The sequence below is a fragment of the Convolutriloba macropyga genome, chromosome 13 (assembly GCF_964194025.1).
Source record: "Convolutriloba macropyga chromosome 13, txConMacr16.3, whole genome shotgun sequence".
Taxonomy (NCBI): domain Eukaryota; kingdom Metazoa; phylum Xenacoelomorpha; order Acoela; family Convolutidae; genus Convolutriloba; species Convolutriloba macropyga.
The window spans coordinates 19,873,684-19,900,049 of NC_134480.1; the positions used below are offsets into that span (position 1 = coordinate 19,873,684).

The following is a 26,366-nucleotide window of genomic DNA, read 5'->3' on the forward strand; positions in this document are numbered from 1 at the left end:
ATATATATATATATATATATATATATTTATATATATATAAATTATATATATATATATATATATATATATATATATTTGTGTGTGTGTATATGTGTGTGTATTGTAAATATGAACAAGTTTTTGTTCACTTACTTGCTTTTACGCAAGTACACAACATTTCATAATTAATTTACAACTATGGGCCAGAAAATTTTTGAAGGGAGAGGACAAAGATGAAATATAATACATATTTTTCGTTGTAACCTTTCCACATCAAATACGTTGAACAACCTTTCATTACACACACATACACACACACCAAACACACACATGCACACACACGCCAAACAAACACGCACATACACATGCAGACCAAGCACATAGACAAGCACTTACACACACAATCACACGCACACACACACAAACACACGCACACATCAGACACACACAAACACAAACACATACACACAGACAAGCACACACACACACACACATATATACACACGCACGCACACACCAAACACACACACATATACACACACCAAATACACACATACACCCGCGCCAAACACACAGACACACTATGTATATATATATATATATATATATATATATATATATATATATATATAGAGAGAGAGAGAGAGAGTATGTGTATGTGTATGTGTAAATATTAATGTAGTTTTTGTTCACTCACGCACATGTGATACTTTTTCACAGGTACACAAATTTCATAATTAATTTGCAACTATGGGCCATAAAATTTATGGAGGGAGAGGACAAAGATGAAATATATATATTTTTCGTTGTAACCTTTCCACATCAAATAGATTGAAGAGCATTTTTATACTCCCACCGCCTTCGTTCTCATTGACAAATCTTGTAGAGCAGTCTAGATTTGGGTCATATTTTGCTTCACCAGTGATGCGATTCGGGGTCAAAAGGACGCCACTTTCGCTAATAACAGGCAGTTCTGGATCGCAAATGTCGTACAGTTTCTGGTTCTGACAGAAAGCGGCGAAAAGGAGGCACTGAAACGAAAAAAGTTCATGTAAATGTAACAAAAGGATTTTTGAACAGGTTATATTAAAAAAAATTCACAAATGACATTTTAAAAAAACCTGAAGATTTTTGAAACAACAACCCGGGCCGATGAATTTTGGCGAAGTTAAGTAAGATTCGCGTCAACTAGCGGTGACAAGTTCGAAACCTTTCCCCAATTTGTTTAGATAATTTTGCCGTGAAAACGTTGGATTTAAATTCATAAAATCAACCGGCCGGGGAATTTCAAACATATCAACACTTATTATGATATTAACGCTTCAAAGTGTTCCCCAGTCGACTTCGAATGGTTATCTTGCAAGATTCTGGCAGATTCTGCCAGAATCTTGCAAGATTATGCATAACCTTGCAAGATTTCTGCCAGAATCTTGCAAGATAACCATTCATTCTGCCAGAAACTTGCAAGATAACCATTTTTCTGCCAGAAACTTGCAATATAACCATTTTTCTGCCAGAATCTCGCAAGATAACCATTTTTCTGCCAGAATCTTGCAAGATAGCAGTTTTTCTGCCAGAATCTTGCAAGATAGTCGTTTCTCTGTCAGAATCCTCTAATATATCCACATTTTTGCAAAAGATCCTACAAGATGAATTGATTAATGCGAGTAATTCTTACAGCAAGAGATTTGCCCGGAAGCTCTTCTAAAGTCCTTTGGAGCTCAAAAAAATGGCCAGCCGTGAATAATCATATTTTTTGGGCATTGGCAAGAAAACTTAAGCACAAGGAGCTGAATTAAATGAAAGGAAGCTGTTTAAGATGCAAAGAATAATATCACATAATTTTTTCACCAGAAAAAGTTAATCTAGACGTGTAGTTTTATAAATCTGATAAAGTTGAAAAAAAAAACAGTTTTTAATAGTAATTTATTTTGTGTTAACAGTTCTCAAAGGCAGATTTTAATTTGTTTTCTTCAGATAATTCATATTTCCAGATTCAAAATCTATTTAAATTTATTATTTTTCTTAAAAAACACGCAACTGATTCTGAAGTAAAGTTCTAGTCAAAATGAAATGTTATGCATGAATGAAAGCCAATAAGAGGACAGCTCGACCGGAACGAACTTGCAAGAATCTTGCAAGATAACCATTTTTCTGGCAGATCTCGCAAGATAACCATTTTTTCTGGCAGATCTTGCAAGATAACCATTTTTCTGCCAGATCTTGCAAGATAGACAGTTTTTGCAAGATTCTGGCAGAATCTTGCAAGATAACTATCTGGTCTCGACTGGGGTTGATCGTACACAAATATAGCATTTCCAATAGTATATCTTAGCTAAATGTAATGTTTCCACGCGTAGGCCCTAAATGAATTGCTTCCTATATAGTTTCAAAACTTCAATGACTTCCAGCACGCTTGTCGTCTCATCTAACACTGTGCCACCATACCTTAATTTTCATTAAAAGATTACTCTTAATACAATTGACTGCAACATCAACTATGGTACATAGTAGTCAATGAAAGAATCCTTTAAAATGCGTCGACTTTGGAAACAATCAGTCTTAGGTAATAGCTAACAAAAACTGAATGACAATTTTCGTCCACCCAGCCAACAACAACCAACCACTTGTTCTCGCCTTTTTACGTCATGCACGTGTTCAAATACAAGAGAAAACGGCGTTTTCTCTTGTATTTGAACACTTGCATGACGTAAAAAGGGGCACTTTTATTAATACACTATATAAAATATAAATAACATATACATCAACGCAAAAACTCAATGGTCAGTTACGAAAGGTCCACGCTAAAAAAGGCATGAGTATGCAAGGTCAAAGTAAACCAAAGGTGTTCAACTTTAAGAGAAGATAATTTATGTAAGATGATCGCTGTAAATTATCTTTGATACTAAAAAGCTAAAAATTTGGACAGAATTTTAACTAATTGTTCACCGATCACATTTACATTGGTTGATAAGACTCCACTTCAAAGTGGCAAGAATCTGGATTCACAATCTCAACCCTGAAATTAAGTTACAAAATCTTTGTCTTCAAGGAAAATTGCGAAAAAAAACTGCACGTACAGTTTTTGGACGTTCTTGTTTGATCAAAAACAAAGGTGACTTTTTCAGAAAGGAAGAGACTGCTGGTGCGTTTTGGTACCTGCACAGGACCAAAAAAATAACATTAATTATGATAGCATCGGAAGTCCGGTTATGAATTTTGTTGCTGTAGTTGTCGAACGGTAAGGCTGACCCTGTTTCACAGTTTACAATTTTTCAAGTTTTACAAATTAAGTAACATTTTTTGCCTACGGAGAAAATGCAGTTCCTGTTGGACACAGAATTGAAAATAGCCGAACAACTTGATTAAATGGCTGTGATAAAAAGCATAGCACCGATAAGAAAAGCAAACAGATGAGAGCAAAGCTCTTGCAGCCTTATAAAATTGTACAAAAGGAACACGAGTTGGACAGAAAAGAAAACATTCAATCTCATTTTTCTCATAAGATTAAATGATTGAAATAAGTCTTCCTTGCACCTGAAGTGATGGTCATCTTGATAAGAAGCGGAAGAGAAATCAATCCTCAATAAAGTACACATTACAGTTAATTCACAGCAGAGCAAAATTTAAACCGAAAATTGTCTAAAATGAGTTTGTATGATTTCTTAGGTTCATTCGAAACCGAGCTGTAATTGCTGGTTTTGAGCTTAAACCTCCTTCAAGATGTTGTTTCAGTTGAAAAACAAATAAATACTTGAAGAACTTTTATTAAATCAAAAAACAGTGAATTTTTTGTCGATTGTCGACTGTCAAAACAAATTAAATTGGACAATTTAATTTACAAATCCTTTTTGGAGAAATAGTCCGTTATGGATACTTGATCTTTCAGTACGAAAAAGAATGTCCCATTAAATAGAAATTGGAAATCAACATTATTAGCCAGTATTTTCTTGTCATGTCCGTTTACTTGAAGAACTCTAAAAAGAGGCTCTTTAACTTTCTGAAAATTAAAAACAATATTGAATTTTTCAATTCTATATTGCGGTCTACAAAATTTGAGATCTTTTTTAAATCAGCCACTTTTGGCAGTACGATTTGGAATTTGATCGAATTATTTATACTAGATGACAAAACAAACTCAAATTTACGTGATAACTTTTCATTCTAATATAAAAGATCGGGGGAAAATAATTGTCCTATTTCCAGATAATTTGTTTCGAAGCAATTAATAGATTTCAATTATCAAAAAATACATTGCTTTATCGAGGGTCATCAGAAAAAAATTAGTAAAGTTTTTGCTAAAAAGACAAAATATGGTTTTATGTCGTCTGTTTTGCAGAGTAAGAGGAAATAAGTTTCTAGCTTAGAAACTTTGAGTGAAAACAAATTCACAGAAATCACATATTTTATTATTTTTACTGCGCTAAAACTGAAAATGAAAAGCAAAACAAACTTGGTGGGAAAATAAGAGCAGTAAAAAACCATTTGAGATTACAAATCTGTTGACAATTTTAAAAAAAACGAGTTACAAAACTTTTTAAAACAGGAGTACTTTAAGCTAGTACGCAGTTTTTGTCGAACCTGCTAACGTTGAAGGAGCAAGCACCCAATCGAAAATACTACCTAAGTACTACATGTATACATACATACATAAATACATGCATACAAACATACAAGCATATATACATACATACATACATACATACAAACATACATACATACATACATACAAATTTTTATACATATATACATACATACATACATACATACACACACACAGAGACATATATATATATATATATATATATATATTATACACACACACACACATATATATATATATATATATATATATATATATATAATATATATATTTATATATATATATATATATATATATGTGTGTGTGTGTGTGTGTGTGTGTGTGTATATATATAATAACAATAGTTGAAAACAAACTCTTTCATCGATATGATCTTCGATTAAGTGCTTAGACATGATCAAGCTCCTATAAAATTAGCTGTTGGGACCAAAACTGCGTACTAGCTTAGAGTACTCCTAGCTTTAAAAGTTTTGTAGAAATCCGTTTTGCGTTGAAAAATGTCAAACAATTTGGAATCTCCTATGGTTTTAGTATTCCTCCAAAACTTCCCCCTATAATTTTCATTTTGCTTTCCATTCTCAACTTTTCCAGAGTAATAAATAGTATCTTTGGTGAACGCAGTTTTACTATCGTTTGACGGTTTGTAATTGTTCCGACCCCTCTTGATGGGGGAGGAACTATATGTTCAAATTGGTTTTTTTTGTTCAGAAAATTTTCGCCTATCGATATTTTAATCGTAAAGAGTTGAGACTGGTATCACTAGAAAGCTCGTCCAGCGTAGAATATGGAATTAAAAAGGTTTTATTAATTTTTATTTTTTTACAGGGAGTTATCGAGGTTTTAATTTCTGAGCAGGTTAGAATGAATTCCGTTGTTTTCTAAAATTTCCTGTAAAAATCCCTTTTTTCTCTTTTGTCTATTTGCTACCTAGTCTCATTATTGAAAGGCCACATACAATATTATCGGTGTCTGACGAAGGCGCAATTGAACATATTTTGAGAGCCAAAATATGGCTTTAAGGCTTCGACAGCGTTTTCTGGCAAAATTTAATTGAATTTTGGTTTGAGTTTTTTTTGTTGTTTTTTTTAGCCGCATTTAAATTCTAATAAGGACAAGTCTTAATACCCTCCAGTAGAAGCAAAGTTAATCGCAACCCTTGGGGATATTTCACTTGATTTCTAATGGTTTTCATTACTTTGAAATTAATTGATTAAAAGAAAAGCGATTTTTTTAACTTTACTGTTTTCGTTCTTTTTCTCTAATTGTTACCAAACGTTTCTATGGACTGGTCCCATATCATTTTTGGTGATTTATAAGTTATTTCTTTTAGTTTCAGTTTTATCTGACGGTATGTTGACTTTGTTATTAAGTACGGACGTAAACTTTTGATGTAATTAATATTTGTTGTTGTTTGTTTTTGATTTTCGTCTTCAATCCCTTTCTTACTATTGGCATATCTCATCAATCTAGTGCATCATTTTTACTCTACTCAGTTATTTGCTTAGGAGGTTATGCTTGCAGGCTCGTTCATACACAATTTTTTTGAAAAATACTTGATTTTTTTGGGGTTTTTTGGGCTTTTTTTGGGTTTTTTGGGATTCCCAAAAATAAATTTTGGCTTTTTCAATCTGTTCCTTATTTGGTTGGCAATTATATTAAAATTCTGGATGAGCGGGGTCGGAACCTTATATGCAATTGCATATTACCGTGTCTCCCTTGTTGTTCCGACCCCTCTTGAGGGGGTAGGAACTATATACTCAAATGGGTTTTTTTTGTTCAGTCAACTTTGGCCGATCGATATATTCATCGTTGAGAGTTGAGACTGGTATCATTAGAAAGCGTGTCCAGTGTAGAATATGGAATTAAAAAGATTTTTTGGTTTTCGTCTTTGACAGGGAGATATCGAGGTTTAAATTTTCGAGAAAATAGAGTGAATTCCGTTGATTTCATTAACCTTTTTTCGGAATTTTTCACTAAAATTTCGCCAATTTTGATAAAATTTAATAAATATTCGAGAAATTGTTGATGATTTTATGTTTAAAGACAAAATATATTGTCAGCTATTTTCGTTGAATTTTTTTGTCACAAATTCCGGCTAAATATTTCGCAAAATTCAGACATTTTCATCAAAAACAGCACGAAATAAGTTCCTTTAGTCCACTCTGATTGAATTTGCCTGAAGTGCACACCCAAACACCACTAACACAATCTTTGTAGACTGAAAAGGGGTCTAATTCCACTTCAACTTCCGTTGAGAGTGCTCTGTAAATAAAATTTTGCCGTTTTTTGCTAACTTTATTCGTTGATTATCAAAAACGCAGCAATTATTTTTGGATTTTTAACTAACAAAATATCTATATCAATGACATTCCAAAAATCAAATTTTCCTACTGGACAATCAACATTAGCATGACTAGTTCGGTATCAATTTTGGACCGTTACAATCCAAAAATAATTCAGATTGTCGTCAGTCGGTTTTTTAAAAAAAAATTCGATCTTTTTTATATTAGTTAAATAACAGAACATTTCCAATCAAAGCTCACTAGTGATAGGTCCTATTGGCTTCCTAATTAGCTCAAAATTAATTTTTTTTTAGTTGATGGCTTGAAAACTTATGGTCGTTTTGACTTTTAAAAGATTTGATTTTTAAATAAAAAATGGTTTATTGAACTTTGCCTCCATTTTTCTCTTAATTTGGTCAACTTGTAGCTTAGTGTCAGCAATCAAAGGGTGTTCCTTCCTTCTGCTGAATTCAAATTAAGTCCTTTTTGCGGTTTTACGCCTTAAATTATGGTGTTCGGGCTTTGATACTACTATATTTCACAATTTTTTTTTTTTAATTTTTAGGTATTTGCCGTTGTTTTGCTGTCGTTTTTACTTTATCTTTTTAGTCGTATTTAATTTCCGGCACAATGACCCAGTTTGATTGGCTTTTCTGGAAGAGTTGATGAGCCGATGTTCTGGTATTAGAAGATAGACAATGGCTTGCATGACTTTGAAAAGAATTGTTTTCCAAAATGAAAAAAAAAACATTTCAACTTCGCAATTTCGTTCCTTCTATTGTCTGTTTGTTACCTGGTCTCGTTAATTAGAGGTTAAAGATGACATTATTTTTGTCAATGGAAGGTGTCAAAAGGGATTAGTGTCAGAAGATCCAATGTTTTTAAAGAATTCGTTATGACTTTACTGGCTTCGACACGGGTTTTTCACAAAAAAAAGTCAGTTAATTTTTTATTTAGTCATATTTGACGTTCATTTTGTAGACGTAAGACTTGTTCTGGATAATTGCAGGTCTCGGGGGTTTCCTCTGGAAGAGGAAACGAACCTATTCAATTTTTTTTCATTTTGTAATTAATGGCTTTCATGTCTTTGGAAATAAATTTTTTTCGATAGAAACAAGTATTACATAATCTTGTTTTTTTTATCTAATTGTTACCTAGTTTCATTAATGAGAGGTCACAATATACATTTCAAGTGAAGGTGTGAAAAGGGATTGGTGTCATAAAATCCAATGTTTTTAAAGAATTCGTTATGACTTTACTGGCTTCGACACGGGTTTTTCACAAAAAAAAGTCAGTTAATTTTTGATTTAGTCATATTTGACGTTCATTTTGTAGACGTAAGACTTGTTCTGGATAATTGCAGGTCTCGGGGATTTCCTCTGGAAGAGGAAACGAACCTGTTCATTTTTTTTTTCATTTTGTAATTAATGGCTTTCATGTCTTTGGAAATAAATTTTTTTCGATAGAAACAAGTATTACATAATCTTGTTTTTTTATCTAATTGTTACCTAGTTTCATTAATGAGAGGTCACATGATACATTTCAAGTGAAGGTGTGAAAAGGGATTGGTGTCATAAAATCTAATGTTTTAAAAGAACTCGTTATGACTTTACTGGCTTCCACACGGGTTTTTCACAAAAAAAGTGAATGAATTTTTAATTTTTGTCATATTTGACGTTATTTTTGTAGATGTAAGACATATTCTGGATAATTGCAGGTCTCAAGGGTTTTCTTTGGAAGAATGGACGAACCTATTCAAATTTTTTGTATTTTGTAATTAATGGCTTTTATGTCTTTGGAAATAAATTTTTTTCGAAAAAAAATAAATTATATATATTTTTGCATTTTTTCCTTTTTGTCTAATTGTTGCTTAGTTTCATTAATGAGCGGCCACATAATACATTATGGGTGTTCGACGAAGTTGCAATTGAACATATGTTGGGGGCCAAAGTATGGCTTTACGGCTTCCAAAGCATTTTCTGACAAGTTTTAATTGGTATTTAGTTTGTTGTCTATTTGTTGTTCTTTTCGTAACTGCATAAAAAATTTAATACCAAAAGTTCTTAATTCCCTTCCATAGAAGCATTGGTAGTCGTAAACCTTTGGGATATATTAGTTGACTCCTAGTGGTTTTCCTTACTTTGAAATTAATTGTTTTTTAGAAAAAATTCAGCAAATTTTCTAACTTTAAAGTTTTTGTTCTTTTTTGTCTAATTGTTACCAAGCGTTATTATGAACTGGTGAATAACCATTTTTTCTGGTGATTTTTAAGTTATTTTGTTTTTTTTCAGTTTTATCTGACGCTATTTTGACTTTGTTATTAAGGTTTGTTTTTTTTAAATGGACATAAATTAGTAGTATACTAAAATGCACGTATTGTCACGGGGGGGGGGGGGACGTCCCCCCCCGTGACAAATCCTGCATAACGTTTTGTCACGGCTTGGGACGTCCCCACCCATGACAAATCGTGCGGTACATTTTTGAGGTCGAAAAATTTTGTCTCTCAATTTTGCCGGGGACAAAAACTTGTAAAATTTTTGTCAATTTTGTGCGGTGAGAAAAACTTGTGAAATTTTTGCGAATTTGTTCGGTGGGCAAAAACTTACGATTTTTCCAGCTATTTTGTTCGGGGAATAAAAACTTGTTAAAATTTCACAGTTTTCTGCAATTATTGAAAAACTTGTGAAAATTTTGCAATTTTTGGGGGTCCCTTAAGTTGGTTTTAAAATTTGAAAATTCTTAAACCCTTTTTTAGTCAAAAAGACTATTCATGGGTTTTCAAAAGACAGAAAATTTACTAACCTTTTCACTATTTCAATCTCTTGATAAGTTTTATGTAATATAACTACATTTAAACCAAAATGGGGTCAAATTTTGTTGGTTTTGATCCAACATCTGGTTTTCATCCAACATCTGGTTTTAATTTGATAGTTTTATTGCCCATATGTTATCCCAGATTAGGGAGTGTGGGCAGATTAGAAAACCAATAAAATTCAAGTGCCAGGGCTCCAAATTGAGAATTATTGTGTCTGATAAGAAATTTGCAGCGTCCAAGGTGAAAAGAAGGCAATTTTGCAGAAAATGAGAAGAAATATACGTATGAAATGGACAAAACAAATGCTCGAAACTATATGAAATGTTCCAAAAAAGTACTGAAAAAATGTTTGGAAATATGCGGTAAAACAATTCATATACCACAATTGTATGACGGGAGAGTTAAAAATCGAGAAAAAAATAGTGTATTTTTAGAGTAAAAATTGTTGTTTTTGAACAATTTTATGCAAAATACTTACTCAAAAAGCAATTCCATTATGCACAAACTGTTTTGCATTGTAAATGACAACAAGTGCAGACCGGTAAATTGTGTAAAACAATGTGTTTGAAGGACAATGCAAATGTGATCACGTAATATAGTGTAAAACTTGGGGAAAACTATAAAAATGACAAAATTTTAACGGGAAAAACTGATGTCCGACTGAACCTTACTGCGTAACTTAGGCAAAATGATAGAATGAGCAGTCTATTTCCCTTAAATACTTAAGAAAACTAACTTCTATTTTTTTGTGAATGATATTCTAATTTTTTCTTTACATAAATAAACAGTTTTCCTGTTCTGTTTTTGTTCTCCAAAAATCTTCATAGCACTAACAATAACTTAACTAAAGCTGTATGTCTACAGTGTTTATCAATTTTTATCTAATCTGCACTTGTTTTTTCCGACCTGTGATTGGTTGAAAGCTGACTGAAGATTAATTTTAGACTGGTGCATATGACAAAATATGTTTTTGATTTTTGTTTGTTTTGCAAGTTTTGGTCTAGGCTTTTGTGATTGGTTGGCCGAGTTTTAGGAATTATTATGACTACTACATGTGCCAACATATGTCTTTCATTTCCATAAGCAATTCAGTGTGGTCGTCTCAGCTTCTCTGATTGATCAGTCGGGTTCAGGCTTTATTACTGTCTTGCACATGTTTGAACACGTATTGTTTTATTATCCAAGACAAGGTGTGGTCTCTTTTATTACCATAAGCAATTCAGTGTGGTCGTCTCCGCTTCCCTGATTGGTCAGTCGAGTTTAAGTTTTATCACCGTCTTGCACGTGTTTGAACACGTATTGTTTTATTATCCAAGACAAGGTGTGGTCTCTTTTATTACCATAAGCAATTCAGTGTGGTCGTCTCCGCTTCCCTGATTGGTCAGTCGAGTTTAAGTTTTATCACCGTCTTGCACGTGTTTGAACACGTGTTGTTTTATTATCAAAGACAAGGTGTGGTCTCTTTCATTACCATAAGCAATTCAGTGTGGTGGTCTCCGCTTCTCTGATTGGTCAGTCGAGTTTAGCCTTTATTATCGTCTTGCACATGTTTGAACACGTATTGTTTTATTATCAAAGACATGGCGTGGTCACAAGTTTGAGTTTGTATTTAAAAAGAAAGTAGTATGTCGTCGTCTCAAGATTACTTTGATTTTTATCACGATATAGCGCGTTCTGAAAATCGATATGTAGTTGCCTGTGTGAAAACATATGATAATACTGAAACTTATATATCGCTGAAACTTTTCAAAAAAGAGAACGGAGACAACGAATTTCGTTTCAACCAAAAACTCACTCTCTCTATGCAGGAATTGGAGCAAGTGGGAGAAAGTATAGATGCTATTAGGAGAATAGCTCTCTCAAAATTTGCGAACGAGCAGAGCAGCTCTGGCAAAAGGAAGTTACAGCCTGGTTCCAGTTTAGAAACGAATAGTCAAAATCGTAGCTGCAGATTCAAAAAATCAAAAAAGCCTCAGAGAGTGATAAAGAGAATTAAATAGCAAATGAAAATGGTTGAAGCAATGTTTGAGCGTACACCTGAATATTTTCGACAATTCCAAAACTTTTTCGATATTTTATTTGCAATAGTGAGCCTCAATTTGATTCTAAGCTTACAAAAAACTTCGCATACAGCCAGCACAAAAATGAAGATCATTGCAAAATACAACATTTTCATTACCATGTCATTGCTGCTGATGATCAATTACCGCAGTCCTTCAAGGATACTTCTTCTAAACCATATACAATACCATGTCTCCTCACTTGTTTTCAATTGCTCATTCGGGGGTCTTCTCACATAGTGCATTATGGCGAAGTGATGGAAAAACTTCAAGAGGCAGTCAGTTACAACGATCAGCACAATCTAGCTGTTTCAGTTTCTAAGAAAAAATTACCAAATGTAAACATGCTAATGACACAGGATGTTCAAACGCAAACTGACTTTTTACCTACTTGCACCATTGATAGATTTTATAGTATTTGTAATGGTGGTATGTACGGTGAGCTTTCCAAAAAAACTTGATATATTAAATAGTGGCTATCGTTGTTTGCATGTTGATAATAGTTTGATTTTGATAAATTTTAATATGAAATCGAAATCTTTTAATTAACAATTGTCTTGTTCTCTTGTCTTTGAAGAAAGAATTGAGCAAAAAAAGTTAATTATAAAATGTTAGAGCAAATGGTTAGCAAAACGTAGCAAATCATTATCGTTCATATTCAACATCAAAGGATATTCATAACCAGACATCACATGTGCAATATAAATGCAAAAAAGTCCACAAAGTTTTGAGTTTTGATTTTGAACTGGCTTAAGTTTGAGTATTTGAGTTACTTCATTGTAAAATTTTAACAGTCAACAATAAAATAATTGGTAGTTTTGTATCGGGAGTCCAAGCGGATCTGCCAAATAAACTTTGTTTTTTTGAAACAAAAGAACCATCCAATGACTTCCTGCATGTTGCGACGGTGAAGCAATGACTATGATAAATACTTCTCTTGTTAACTTTGGGAAATTATCCGCGGCAAAAACTCCATAAAAATAATGCTTCAAATGAATACATTTTCCCAACAAATAGCGTATTTCATCATTATCCATCTGTGGGGTAGGTGATAATCGAGTTTTTTGTCACCTTTCGTTCCGAATTAACATATAATGTTGAGCTTCTTTAACCCAGAAATAGAATTTCTACTTTGGCTGCCAATGCTCCGTCAAATGTAAGTTGAACTGAAATTGAGCAATTTGTAAGTTCTGGATGAATGAAATCATGAGAAGCCTCTTGCGTTGATGTTAAATCAAAAGCTAGAATAAAGTGATTGGGATAATTGTCCAGAGTTATGCCATGCCCACATTTGTCAAGAAAATCTAGGGCTTCTAGAGTATTGAAATAAATGCAGTGGTTGAAAGTTGTTGAGACAGGAGTTCCAACAACAGGTTGACCATTTCGATAAACAACAATTTGGCTCAAGTTGAATTTCTGGTAGTGAAAAGGATTTGTGCGATTAGTTCCGAGGTATGCTTGATTTGTTGCCATTGCAATTATCATACGCCGGACAGGTTCTTTCGAGAAAATATCCTCATGGCTCCAACTTCTTATTCCAGTTGTAGCTAAAAAAGTTTGCGGCAATACTTCTGTATAGCGATACACGGCAGGTGTTTTTAGTAGAGTTTTCCCAATTGCCGTCAAAACATGATCCGCTATTGTCATTTTTCTAACGTAGAGATTAGCTTCAATTATTTTGACTTTGTAATGTTTGTTTCACTCTGAAATTACAGCAAAATCATTTGTAGACCTTCTAAATGAAATTCGGCTTTCCAATAAAACAGTTTTCCTGGGAATTAGCAACAAGAGTTTTTCTGGCCGCGACGTCGTCCGCGCGACCGTCGGCGCCATCAATTTTAGCTGGCTCATCCTCGTAATAATATCCCTGACAAACTAGCCATGTGTTTTTTTTTGCAGTTTTTCCTGAAGAAAATTCCGTTTCAATGAATGCTTTGTGAGCATAATTTCCGTTTGTATTGGAAATTTTAACACCGTTAGCAGATACAGTGCATTCTGAAAATAAAGAATGTAATGCGTTTTTGCTAAAGTATGGCGCGTCTGTATTTGTAGCATCAGTTCCTGTTCTCAAATCGCCGTCATTGTTTCGGGAGATTTTACATTTAATTTCGAGGAGAAGTTTCTGTAAATCTATGAAATTGTTTCGATCGCCCAAAACTTCAAACTCAAGCATTGGACCGTCAGGTGAATATGATGGTCCGACTTTTTGAGTAAAAGCATTGTCAAAAGTAATAAGCAGAGGCTGTTTTTCAAACAAATCAAGTGTGGTGTGTGTTGCCTCTGCGGGCAGTAAATTAGTAATCATTTTGAACTTTAGAGAAGAAATTTGACCGACTTCTCGTCAAGGGCTTCTTCTTACGAATGCCTTGTTTTGGGTTTTCACCGTTGGTTTTTAATTTACGTATTCTTTTTGATCCGCCCACTTGTTTTCTCACTGTTTTTTGCACAGTCGATTTTAATGCTTGTTTTGGAGACTTTTTCTTTGTAACAACCTCTACCAGCTCAGGAGCTGCTTGAACAATTAATTCACGTCCAATCTTTTTGGCTACAGGCCAAAGAAACTTTCTTGCAATCGGTAATGCCGCTCTGCCAATACCTGCTGCTAAAGCCCAAAAACCGCTTCCTCGTTGACGATAGTGTCCTGAAAAGTATGGTGACACCGATTGCTGTTGATAGTAGGCTTCCATTTAGTCGAATTTTTTTAAAAATTAAAGTCAAAATAACTTTTCCTGTTCCAGCGAATGGAACTAACTCTCCAGTTTCTTCCCGCAATTGAATTTCAATTTAATGAAAATTTTTTGATAATAACTTTTTGTATTCCAGGTTGCTGAAGACAATTCTGTGCGTTGGCTCTATTTAACAGGGGCTAGGGGCTGGCTACCGTTTTTCAGGCTTTGTTTTGAATCAATGACTCGAATAAGAGGAGCTTTAGTATCACCTAAATTTTGATACTCAATTATGTTAACGTAAATAAAAATTAGTTGCTTCCCTGCAGACAAATCAAAAGGATAATCGCCAACAAAAGTTTTTTCTTCGTCATCAGCGATTGTCAGATTTTTAAGTGTCCAACATCTTGTATCCAATATGATAACCAGAGCCATCATGAATACCGTTGAAACCTAGTATGCTTGGAATTTCGTTATCTGGAAAAGTAATTCCTTCGTTTTTACCAAAAAAGAGGAATAAAACTCCGTTGATTTTGTTAAATTGAAAGTCAAAATGAGGCAATCCAGTAGCTGTTTTTAAGGATCTCAAAAGATGGTCACGGTTTTCATAGGAACCAGTTCCAATAATAGCTCGTTCTCCACCGTATGGTCTGGAGACAGCATCAAATGGAATACTTCTCTCATAAAACTTCAGAAGAAAATATCTTTAAATCACTTTTGTTCACTTGATTTATTTTTGCCGGGAAGATAATTTCACTTAGTGCGACTCGCCAATCCCCCTCCAAACTAATTTCTTCATTGAAATAATTTTTGAATGAGGACAAGGTGTTTTGAGGAAAAATATTCATAGAGGCTGATGAAACTAAGTGAACCGTGAATTCATTCATGTTTTGTTATTTCACTACTGTTGTCTAACTTTGACCTCTAACTTTGGCTGCCATTGCTCCGTCAAATGTAAGTTGAACTGAAATTGAGCAATTTGTAAGTTCTGGATGAATGAAATCATGAGAAGCCTCTTGCGTTGATGTTAAATCAAAAGCTAGAATAAAGTGATTGGGATAATTGTCCAGAGTTATGCCATGCCCACATTTGTCAAGAAAATCTAGGGCTTCTAGAGTATTGAAATAAATGCAGTGGTTGAAAGTTGTTGAGACAGGAGTTCCAACAACAGGTTGACCATTTCGATAAACAACAATTTGGCTCAAGTTGAATTTCTGGTAGTGAAAAGGATTTGTGCGATTAGTTCCGAGGTATGCTTGATTTGTTGCCATTGCAATTATCATACGCCGGACAGGTTCTTTCGAGAAAATATCCTCATGGCTCCAACTTCTTATTCCAGTTGTAGCTAAAAAAGTTTGCGGCAATACTTCTGTATAGCGATACACGGCAGGTGTTTTTAGTAGAGTTTTCCCAATTGCCGTCAAAACATGATCCGCTATTGTCATTTTTCTAACGTAGAGATTAGCTTCAATTATTTTGACTTTGTAATGTTTGTTTCACTCTGAAATTACAGCAAAATCATTTGTAGACCTTCTAAATGAAATTCGGCTTTCCAATAAAACAGTTTTCCTGGGAATTAGCAACAAGAGTTTTTCTGGCCGCGACGTCGTCCGCGCGACCGTCGGCGCCATCAATTTTAGCTGGCTCATCCTCGTAATAATATCCCTGACAAACTAGCCATGTGTTTTTTTTTGCAGTTTTTCCTGAAGAAAATTCCGTTTCAATGAATGCTTTGTGAGCATAATTTCCGTTTGTATTGGAAATTTTAACACCGTTAGCAGATACAGTGCATTCTGAAAATAAAGAATGTAATGCGTTTTTGCTAAAGTATGGCGCGTCTGTATTTGTAGCATCAGTTCCTGTTCTCAAATCGCCGTCATTGTTTCGGGAGATTTTACATTTAATTTCGAGGAGAAGTTTCTGTAAATCTATGAAATTGTTTCGATCGCCCAAAACTTCAAACTCAAGCATTGGACCGTCAGGTGAATATGATGGTCCGACTTTTTGAGTAAAAGCATTGTCAAAAGTAATAAGCAGAGGCTGTTTTTCAAACAAATCAAGTGTGGTGTGTGTTGCCTCTGCGGGCAGTAAATTAGTAATCATTTTGAACTTTAGAGAAGAAATTTGACCGACTTCTCGTCAAGGGCTTCTTCTTACGAATGCCTTGTTTTGGGTTTTCACCGTTGGTTTTTAATTTACGTATTCTTTTTGATCCGCCCACTTGTTTTCTCACTGTTCTTTGCACAGTCGATTTTAATGCTTGTTTTGGAGACTTTTTCTTTGTAACAACCTCTACCAGCTCAGGAGCTGCTTGAACAATTAATTCACGTCCAATCTTTTTGGCTACAGGCCAAAGAAACTTTCTTGCAATCGGTAATGCCGCTCTGCCAATACCTGCTGCTAAAGCCCAAAAACCGCTTCCTCGTTGACGATAGTGTCCTGAAAAGTATGGTGACACCGATTGCTGTTGATAGTAGGCTTCCATTTAGTCGAATTTTTTTAAAATTTAAAGTCAAAATAACTTTTCCTGTTCCAGCGAATGGAACTAACTCTCCAGTTTCTTCCCGCAATTGAATTTCAATTTAATGAAAATTTTTTGATAATAACTTTTTGTATTCCAGGTTGCTGAAGACAATTCTGTGCGTTGGCTCTATTTAACAGGGGCTAGGGGCTGGCTACCGTTTTTCAGGCTTTGTTTTGAATCAATGACTCGAATAAGAGGAGCTTTAGTATCACCTAAATATTGATACTCAATTATGTTAACGTAAATAAAAATTAGTTGCTTCCCTGCAGACAAATCAAAAGGATAATCGCCAACAAAGTTTTTTCTTCGTCATCAGCGATTGTCAGATTTTTAAGTGTCCAACATCTTGTATCCAATATGATAACCAGAGCCATCATGAATACCGTTGAAACCTAGTATGCTTGGAATTTCGTTATCTGGAAAAGTAATTCCTTCGTTTTTACCAAAAAAGAGGAATAAAACTCCGTTGATTTTGTTAAATTGAAAGTCAAAATGAGGCAATCCAGTAGCTGTTTTTAAGGATCTCTAAAGATGGTCACGGTTTTCATAGGAACCAGTTCCAATAATAGCTCGTTCTCCACCGTATGGTCTGGAGACAGCATCAAATGGAATACTTCTCTCATAAAACTTCAGAAGAAAATATCTTTAAATCACTTTTGTTCACTTGATTTATTTTTGCCGGGAAGATAATTTCACTTAGTGCAACTCGCCAATCCCCCTCCAAACTAATTTCTTCATTGAAATAATTTTTGAATGAGGACAAGGTGTTTTGAGGAAAAATATTCATAGAGGCTGATGAAACTAAGTGAACCGTGAATTCCTTCATGTTTTGTTATTTCACTACTGTTGTCTCTAACTTTGACCAACTCTAATTCATAAAATTTTCCCTTGACTGACTCCAGCGATGCGTCAATGAGACTATAAGTAGGAGGATTTGTTGTAGGTATATCGTAAATCTCAAAAACTTCGTTGGTAAATGTTTGCTTGTATCCTTTTCTAAAAGGAAGATCCGCTTTTGATATTCGCACAAAGTCCCCAACGTAAAATTTTGGTCGGCGAACTAGATTTGCTGAATCATTAAAAATTAATGATATCAAGTAAGGAACGTCTTTCTTTGTCACTTTATTCGGCGCCAATTTCGTTACTCTGTTGACTCTAGAGTTAGTGGTTTGTACAAAGCTCTGCAATTGATTAATATACGAGAATGTCCATTTGTCCTCTAAATACTTGTATATCAAATTCTTGAGCGATCGTATATTTCTTTCCGCAAATGCTGATTTTTTCTCGCTGAAAGCTTTTTTAAATTTCGATTTCATTTTTCTGACATAGTGTGCTGAAAGAGCCCTTAAATTCTGTACCAGCATCTACCCACACTTTTTTAGGTCGCTTGTTCCCTATCATTTTCTTATACGCATCTGCTGTTGTTGTGGCGTGATTTGATTTTTTGAGGGTTCGACTCGTAGATAACGTGAGAGACAGTCCACCGCAACCAATAAATACTTTACATCTTTGTTCTCTTTTGCTAATTTATCCACATGAGCCAAGTCTAGCGACCAAATTTCGTTTACATCGTAGGCAATAACCTTCAGTGTTGGAAATTTTTTTCTATATTTTTTATGCTTTGTGTGGGCATTTTTGCCCTCCAGGAACAATTTCACTTTACTTGGTCCCAAGTTTGAGATTCTTTGTAGATTTTTTACGCTTCCATATGCTGCGGGACCTTTCGTATATTTCAACCAATTTCAACCATCTCAAGCAATTTTTTCTCATTCGTCGAAAGACTCCCAGTTCTTCTCCTCTTGCTGAGTTCTGTCTTCCTTCGAAGTTTCGAAACCACTTGCGGCGTCTGAGGATTCTTCTGTAAGTAATTGACTGGTTTCTTTGTGCTTGATTCCTTTTGGCGAAATAGTTTTCCTTTTCTTTTTTGGTTTCGCAGTTCTTTGAGTTCTTTTCCGGATCGCAATCTTAGCATTTCTGTTGATCACCAAGTCTTCTTTAATGTTTAAAACCTCAAGAATCTTAAAATAATCTGGATTACTTAGTTTTTTAGTTGGTTGTGTCAAATCATAGAGAAAAATAGGGACATTTATTCCTGTTGCTGTTCCGTCAACAATGAAATTTTCATTTTCGTCTATAACATTTTTTTTGACTCTTTAATGAGGCTAACTATTTTCTCCGTCTTGGTGAAATTCGCTGGCGCTAAATCGTTAAGATTTTGAAGAATTTTGTCTGCTTTCCCTTTTGACAACTCAGTGGGATCAATTGTTTCCCTTGTATCTAAAATTTCCTGGTACTCTTTATTAGTGTTTTCATTTGGTCGCATACGGTTCAAAAACGAAAATTGAATACCTCTATGCTGAACTCTGGGATCATTTAGAATTTGTGAGGAATATGGTTGCTCTTTCGTATATTGATTTTTGGGAATCAAAATAAACTCTTCAGCAGTTGACATGGTTTAACTCAAATGGATGAAACAAAATTTTATAATGAGTTGAATCAATTTGAAACCGGTTTTTGTTAGAAAAAGCGCTCGTCATTTATCCATTCATGACTTTTTCTTGAGAACACTTTCAAATTTGTGTCTGTATTTTTCTAAGTCTCTTATTTTCACTCTAACATGATCCAGCAAGACATTGTGACGGCATTCACTTAGAACCAGTATAACATCACTATCAAATCACGAGTCGTCGATTATCAAAAGACAGTTTTCAAGGTTATTCAAAAATTCTAAATTGGCATACTTTTTAAAAACAACTCCAAGTTTCTGCTCCATTTTGGCGTATATTTGTTGCATTTCTCGGTATAAAAATATAATGTGGTTAAATTTTGGGTAAAATGTGTTTCCACTCAACATTTTGAAAATTAACTGTGTTTTGCAACAACCTGAGGGCCCTACAACGGCCATGAAGACTCTATCTTGCGTAGATATAATTTTATTCATAGTCTTGGATTTGATAAAATGTATCCAACTAAACTTGACAATTTGGATATCCAAACTGAGGTCTCTCCACAATTTGGTTTTAACACGGTTAACTTCACAATACAAAGTGATATTATTAGTAAAATAACAAACATTTGCACAAAAAATACAACTTCCGAGCGTGGCAAAGTTGTTTGGTTACAAAATTTCCGAGACGATTTGCTGCTACTTTATTTTTCAAAATAATTTTCCTCTACAACAGCGTCAACTTGATCGACTGTTACTCCCTCCATCTCAACAAAAAATAAAAACTTTTTAAAAAAGTATCAATTGGGTATCAGATTACATTAAACAACTCATAGCAATTAAACTCAGTTAGAAAGTCTTTCATATGAACCATGAAGCACTCAGAGAGTCTCTCAGTTTTGTTATAATTAACAATTTTGTGCACCCTTTCTTCCTTCACCAAGAGTTGAATCTCTTTTGGCAGTGAAGGATCGTTTTTGTCAATTTCCTCACCAACCGGGTGCTTCGACATCAGTAAGAGTTTCGGAGGACAGACTCTGGGTTGATTTTTTGACATTCTGCTTTCTCCACTGAAGAAAAGGTTCAATATAATACACTAAACGAGTGAATGAGCGAATTTCGTCCTCAGTCAGCAACAATTTAACTTTTCTCTGTAAAAACTGATTTCCGGTTTTCATGGTTTCGTCTTTGGAAATTGAAAGACTCAGATTCTCGTCCCCCGTAATCAAGGCACAAATTGTTGAACTCGGTGACAACGGTGCCTCCACTTTCGTCAATTCCTCTCTCATTGGTTAACCAGTTGAAATAGAAAATGGCTTTTTCTTTTGCACAATGTTTCTTGAAAATGTTTTTGCCCTTTGAATGATTTTGACAATTTTGTGTAAAATAGTTCACAGATATCGAAGGACACTCAAATGAATTCAGATCAATAACAGGACATTCAAGCAATTCTGACAAAAACTTAACTTTTTCCGCTCCCTTGGCGTAGTATATTGCACCAGGATTCCGCAAGCGAACGCTTTGAATTATTTGTGTTAGATAAATATAGGGATAATTTCCTATGTCCCAATCAATACCGTGCAAATTTCTACTCAACCAACTGAAAGTTTGCTTTTGTTGAGCTGTTAACTCACTATAACTTGTTGGTGGTAAAAATGACACGCAGTCAAGGTAGTCTTCAGTACAAATTCCAAACTGTTTAACAAAAAATTTTTCTTTTCTGTGACGAAAACCTTCAACAACTAACACAACCGTTTTGCTGCTCAGCATTCCAATAAGTGAAAAATTAACGGATGAAAAATCTTTAGATATAAGCAGAATAATATTCCCGACAAATGCCCGCTAAAACAGTTGCTGCTTTTCCACGGAAGCATATAAGAGTAACCAGGTCCTTGGTTATATATTTCGTGTATGAAACCTCCTGCGTCGTGTAAAATAGCGTGCAAACGTAAAATTTTTGATACTTTTTAGATACTTGTCGAGAGATGAATTGTCGATGCCAATTAGACCTCCATATGAACGCAACTTTAGAGCAATATCATAATCAAAGCAGTCCAACTCACTAAAATATTCACTTGCTGCCAGGAAATAGTTTAATCTTACTGATTTTTCAGGATAAGATGTAGAAATGGATAAGTGTTTATCGTGAATGTTTTCCAAACAGTTTCTACAAAGAACTGGTTGATCAAAACGCATGCCAAGTCTTTTTTTCTCACTTACCAAACTGCAACTTAACAAAGTTTTTAATGCTTTTCGCTGAAGAGTCTAAAACAATTTTTATTAACAATCTCTAAACAAAGAGTGAATAAGATTTTGTCATTCTTATAATAGCGACAGACTAATTATCGGGTTTTGAATTTTATAGTTTTAAACACTAAGAACCAATAACCGCAATGCTGACTGCATGTTGTTTTTGTTTGTCCAAGAATTCTCCAATTGGTTATGATAAGACATAGAACAACGCATTCGTATACTGTGTAGTCACCCTCCTTTCGCCTTACTAGAACTAAGGTTAAATTTCAAAATTTTGCTGTATTTTGATTGGCTAAGATAAAAACCAAATATATCCAACTATTATGCTCTACGTGACAAGTATAATTATTGCTGTTTTCTTATTGGCTAAGATAAAAACCAAATATATAAAACTATTATGCTCTACGTGACAAGTATGTTTTTGAGCTATTCTTAGAAGCAACACGCCTAAACATGTAGCAAAAACAATTGAACGCAAATAATCATTTTCTTTCAATTCTTGCATAGTGTTTGGTTGCTCACAAAATCCAAATCTTTGCTCTACAACAAAATGAAAATTGTTTGCAAACTCTCTTCACAGTCTTTCCTCATTTCTTTTTGTCTTTCTCCACTATTGATAACAATCTTATTATTCTCAAAACAAGACTTATACAAAATTCTTAAGTCTTAGAACAAATTGTTTTATCTTTTGATTATATAGAAAAGCTGACCAAAAGTTTTCACGACCTGACAAATTACCACAACAAATCATTAATTGCAGCATTGTCTTCAAAATTTGAACATGTCCTCGGTGGCAATTATTCTGAAAGAGGAGGCCAATCCCGATTTGAGAACAATAGCATATGAAACTTACAAAAAAGAGAAAGTCGTTATTGTTAAACAAGAGTTGTGGGACAACGAGTGGATTAGAATTAACCACATGGCGCTACCAATTGTAATTTTCGACTACATCCAATCATTCAGATTTGAAAATGCACTGATGAAAGGAGCACAGTACACGATCGATCATGTTACCGGCTACGTAAGAGAATTTTTTTTCAATCCAGAGACGATTGATGAAAATGTTAGGAAAATTCTTTACGACTATGATATCAAAGAGATTCCTCTATACGAAAATCAGGAGGGCTATTGCAGGGACCTGGAAATTAATGATAGTTTCTGGCAGATTCCAAAAAGCCCCGAAAGCCCAGACATTACAAGTCGGTCAAATTCTCCTCTACCAGACTCAACGCCAACTCCCTTAACTCCCAAGGTAGCGGAAGTTTCCATAATTGCCAGCAGCAGTCTCGAGACGCCACCACTGAGCCTTTGTTTTGCTCCAAAGAAACGAAAGCTTGATATCAACTTCTAATACTCATTTAAAGACATTGCTTCTTTTGTTTCTGAGATCTTCTAGTGTGAAAACTATTTTGTTAGTATTGTTTGTTCCGTGTTATATAGCCTAATATTTCTTTCTTTTTTTGTCTCAACGCACATTCTTCCACTTGAAATTGAATTCTTGCTTCCACTCCACTTTTATCTCATACACAGTAAACAGTATACACATTCTATTGAACATGCAATATCGTGATAAAAATCAAAGTAATCTTGAGACGACGACATACTACTTTCTTTTTATATACAAACTCGAACTTGTGACCACACCTTGTCTTTGATAATAAAACAACACGCGTTCAAACACGTGCAAGACGGTGATAAAGCTTAAACTCGACTGACCATTCAGAGAAGCGGAGACGACCACACTGAATTGCTTATGGTAATAAAAGAGACCACACCTTGTCTTTGATAAAAAACAATACGTGTTCAAACACGTGCAAGACAAAAATAAAGGCTAAACTCGGCTGACCAATCAAAGAAGCGGAGACGACCACACTGAATTGCTTATGGTAATAAAAGAGACCACACTTTGTCTTTAATAATAAAACAATACGTGTTCAAACACGTGCAAGACGATAATAGAGGCTAAACTCAACTGACCAATCAGAGAAGCGGAGACGACCACACTGAACGCCTGTGGTAATAAAAGAGACCACACCTTGTCTTTGATAATAAAACAATACGTGTTCAAACATGTGCAAGACAGTAATAAACCCTAAACCCGACTGACCAATCAGAGAAGCTGAGACGACCACACTGAATTGCTTATGGAAATGAAAGACATGTGTTGGCACAAGTAGCAGACATAATAATTCCTAAAACTCGGCCAACCAATCACAAAAGCCTAGACCAAAACTTGCAAAACAAACAAAAATCAAAAACATATTTTGTCATGTGCACCAGTCTAAAATTAATTTTCAGTCAGCTTTCAGCCAATCACAGGTCGGAAAAAACACGTGCAGATTAGATAAGAATTGATAAACACTCCAGACATACAGCTTTAGTTAAGTTATTGTTAGTGCTATGAAGATTTTTGGAGAACAAAAACAGAACAGGAAAACTGTTTATTAATGTAAAGAAAAAATTAGAATATCATTCACAAAAAAATAGAAGTTAGTTTTCTTAAGTATTTAAGGGAAATAGACTGCTCATTCTATCATTTTGCCTAAGTTACGCAGTAAGTTTCAGTCGGACATCAGTTTTTCCCGTTAAAATTTTGTCATTTTTATAGTTTTCCACAAGTTTTACACTATACACGTGATCACATTTGCATTGTCCCTCAAACACCTTGTTTTACACAATTTACCGGTCTGCACTTGTTGTCATTTACAATGCAAAACAGTTTGTGCATAATGGAATTGCTTTTTGAGGAAGTATTTTGCATAAAATTGTTCAAAAACAACAATTTTTACTCTAAAAAAACACTACTTTTTTCTCGATTTTTAACTCTCCCGTCATACAATTGTGGTATATGAATTGCTTTACCGCACATTTTCAAACAATTTTTCAGTACTTTTTTGGAACATTTCATATAGTTTCGAGCATTTGTTTTGTCCATTTCATACGTATATTTCTTCTCATTTTCTGCAAAGTTGCGTTCTTTTCACCTTGGACGCTGCAAATTTCTTATCAGACACAATAATTCTCAATTTGGAGCCCTGGCACTTAAATTTTATTGGTTTTCTAATCTGCCCACACTCACTAATCTGGGATAACATATGGGCAATAAAACTATGATGTTTAAAACCAGATGTTGGATCAAAACCAGATGTTGGATCAAAACCACCAAAATTTGACACCATTTTGGTTTAAATGTAGTTATATTACATAAAACTTATGAAGAGATTGAAATAGTGTTAAGGTTGGTAAATTTTCTGTCTTTTGAAAACCCATGAATAGTCTTTATGACTAAAAAAGGGTTTAAGAATTTTCAAATTTTAAAACCAACTTAAGGGACCCCCAAAAATTGCAAAATTTTCACAAGTTTTTCAATAATTCCAGAAAACTGTGAAATTTTAACAAGTTTTTATTCCCCGAACAAAATAGCTGGAAAAATCGTAAGTTTTTGCCCACCGAACAAATTCGCAAAGTTTTTCTCACCGCACAAAATTGACAAAAATTTTACAAGTTTTTGTCCCCCACAAATTTGAGAAAATTTTACAAGTTTTTGTCCCCGGCAAAATTGAGAGACAAAATTTTTCGACCTCAAAAATGTACCGCACGATTTGTCACGGGTGGGGACGTCCCCAGCCGTGACAAAACGTTATGCAGGATTTGTCACGGGGGGGGACGTCCCCCCCCCCCCCCCCCGTGACAATACGTGCATTTTAGTATACTACTTAAATTTTTTGATGTAATTAATGTTTGTTGTTTGATTTTGCGCGTTCGTCTTCGCTTGCTTTCTTAATATCGGCATATCTCATCAATCTAATGCATCATTTTTTACTCCACTGAGTTATTTGTTTTGGAGGCTATCTTTTCCTTCATACACCAGTTTTTTTTTAAAAAATGTTTGAATTTTTTGTGTTTTTCCATCTGTTCCTCATTTGGTAGACAATTATGCCAAAATTGTGGATGAGCGGGGTCGGAACCTTATGTGCAATCGCACATTACCGAGCCGCCTTGTTTAATTTACAGACGCATAATACCAATCCTTGTTAACCCTAGGGGTAACAGCTGATTACGTAATTCAGCTTGTGAAATAACGGGACGTTTTTCTTTATATGCAGAATTAGTTCAAAAAAATTGGGCCTTGGTGTATCTTTATATGCACAAAAGTGTGATAGTTCACTCCTAAAATAAATGGATAGATGAAAAGAAATCAGCGGCAATAAAAGACTCACCGAAAAGGTGACTGCGAAATGGGTAATCATTTTGCCGATCCGTTGAGACAACAAAAAATGAACTCTCTAAGAGGAGTAGAACTAAAAATATATGATTAAAATGACCATGTTTCTACTGCACACACTGATAATGAAGTTACTATTCAACAAACGTTGGCAAAAATCACGCTTTTGATCTTTGTTTTGTGATGAATAATATTAACCATGACTAAATGTATTCTCTATATTAATCAGTTTTAATTGTTAGCCAAAGATGGAATTGTTGCCAAAAATTAATTTTTACAAAATCTGACTTGTTTATTTTTCAAAGGCACAAGGTTCGGCATAAGCTACGTTTAATAAAATTGTATAAGACAAGCTTAAACGTGTATTTGTATGCGAATACGTACGCGCATTTAAATGCACGGCAGGAAAAAAGATAGAAAATATCAGTCTATTTATATTGAAAATGATAACTTAAAATCATGAACTTCAGTTTCTGCAAAACTTCAGATCTTTCACCGGAATTTGACCTATGC

At 34.4% G+C, this 26,366-nt stretch overlaps 1 protein-coding gene across 2 annotated transcripts in view; it reads right to left on the bottom strand.

Moving 5' to 3' along the window:
• Positions 1-672: 672 nt before the first annotated feature.
• LOC142351441 (uncharacterized) overlaps positions 673-26,366 on the bottom strand; it is a 51,783-nt gene continuing 26,089 nt past the window's right edge. Inside the window, exons 1-2 of one of the 2 annotated variants that reach the window (XR_012760963.1) lie at positions 25,849-26,061; positions 673-1,010 (exon numbers count right to left, since the gene is read on the bottom strand). Coding sequence is in view for 1 of the 2 variants with exons in the window: in XM_075403448.1 (XP_075259563.1) it covers positions 744-1,010 (267 nt within the window). In the remaining variant the exon portion in view is untranslated. Of the gene's footprint in view, positions 1,011-25,848; positions 26,062-26,366 lie in introns of those variants that run through there. The other variant, XM_075403448.1, reaches the window with a different exon arrangement.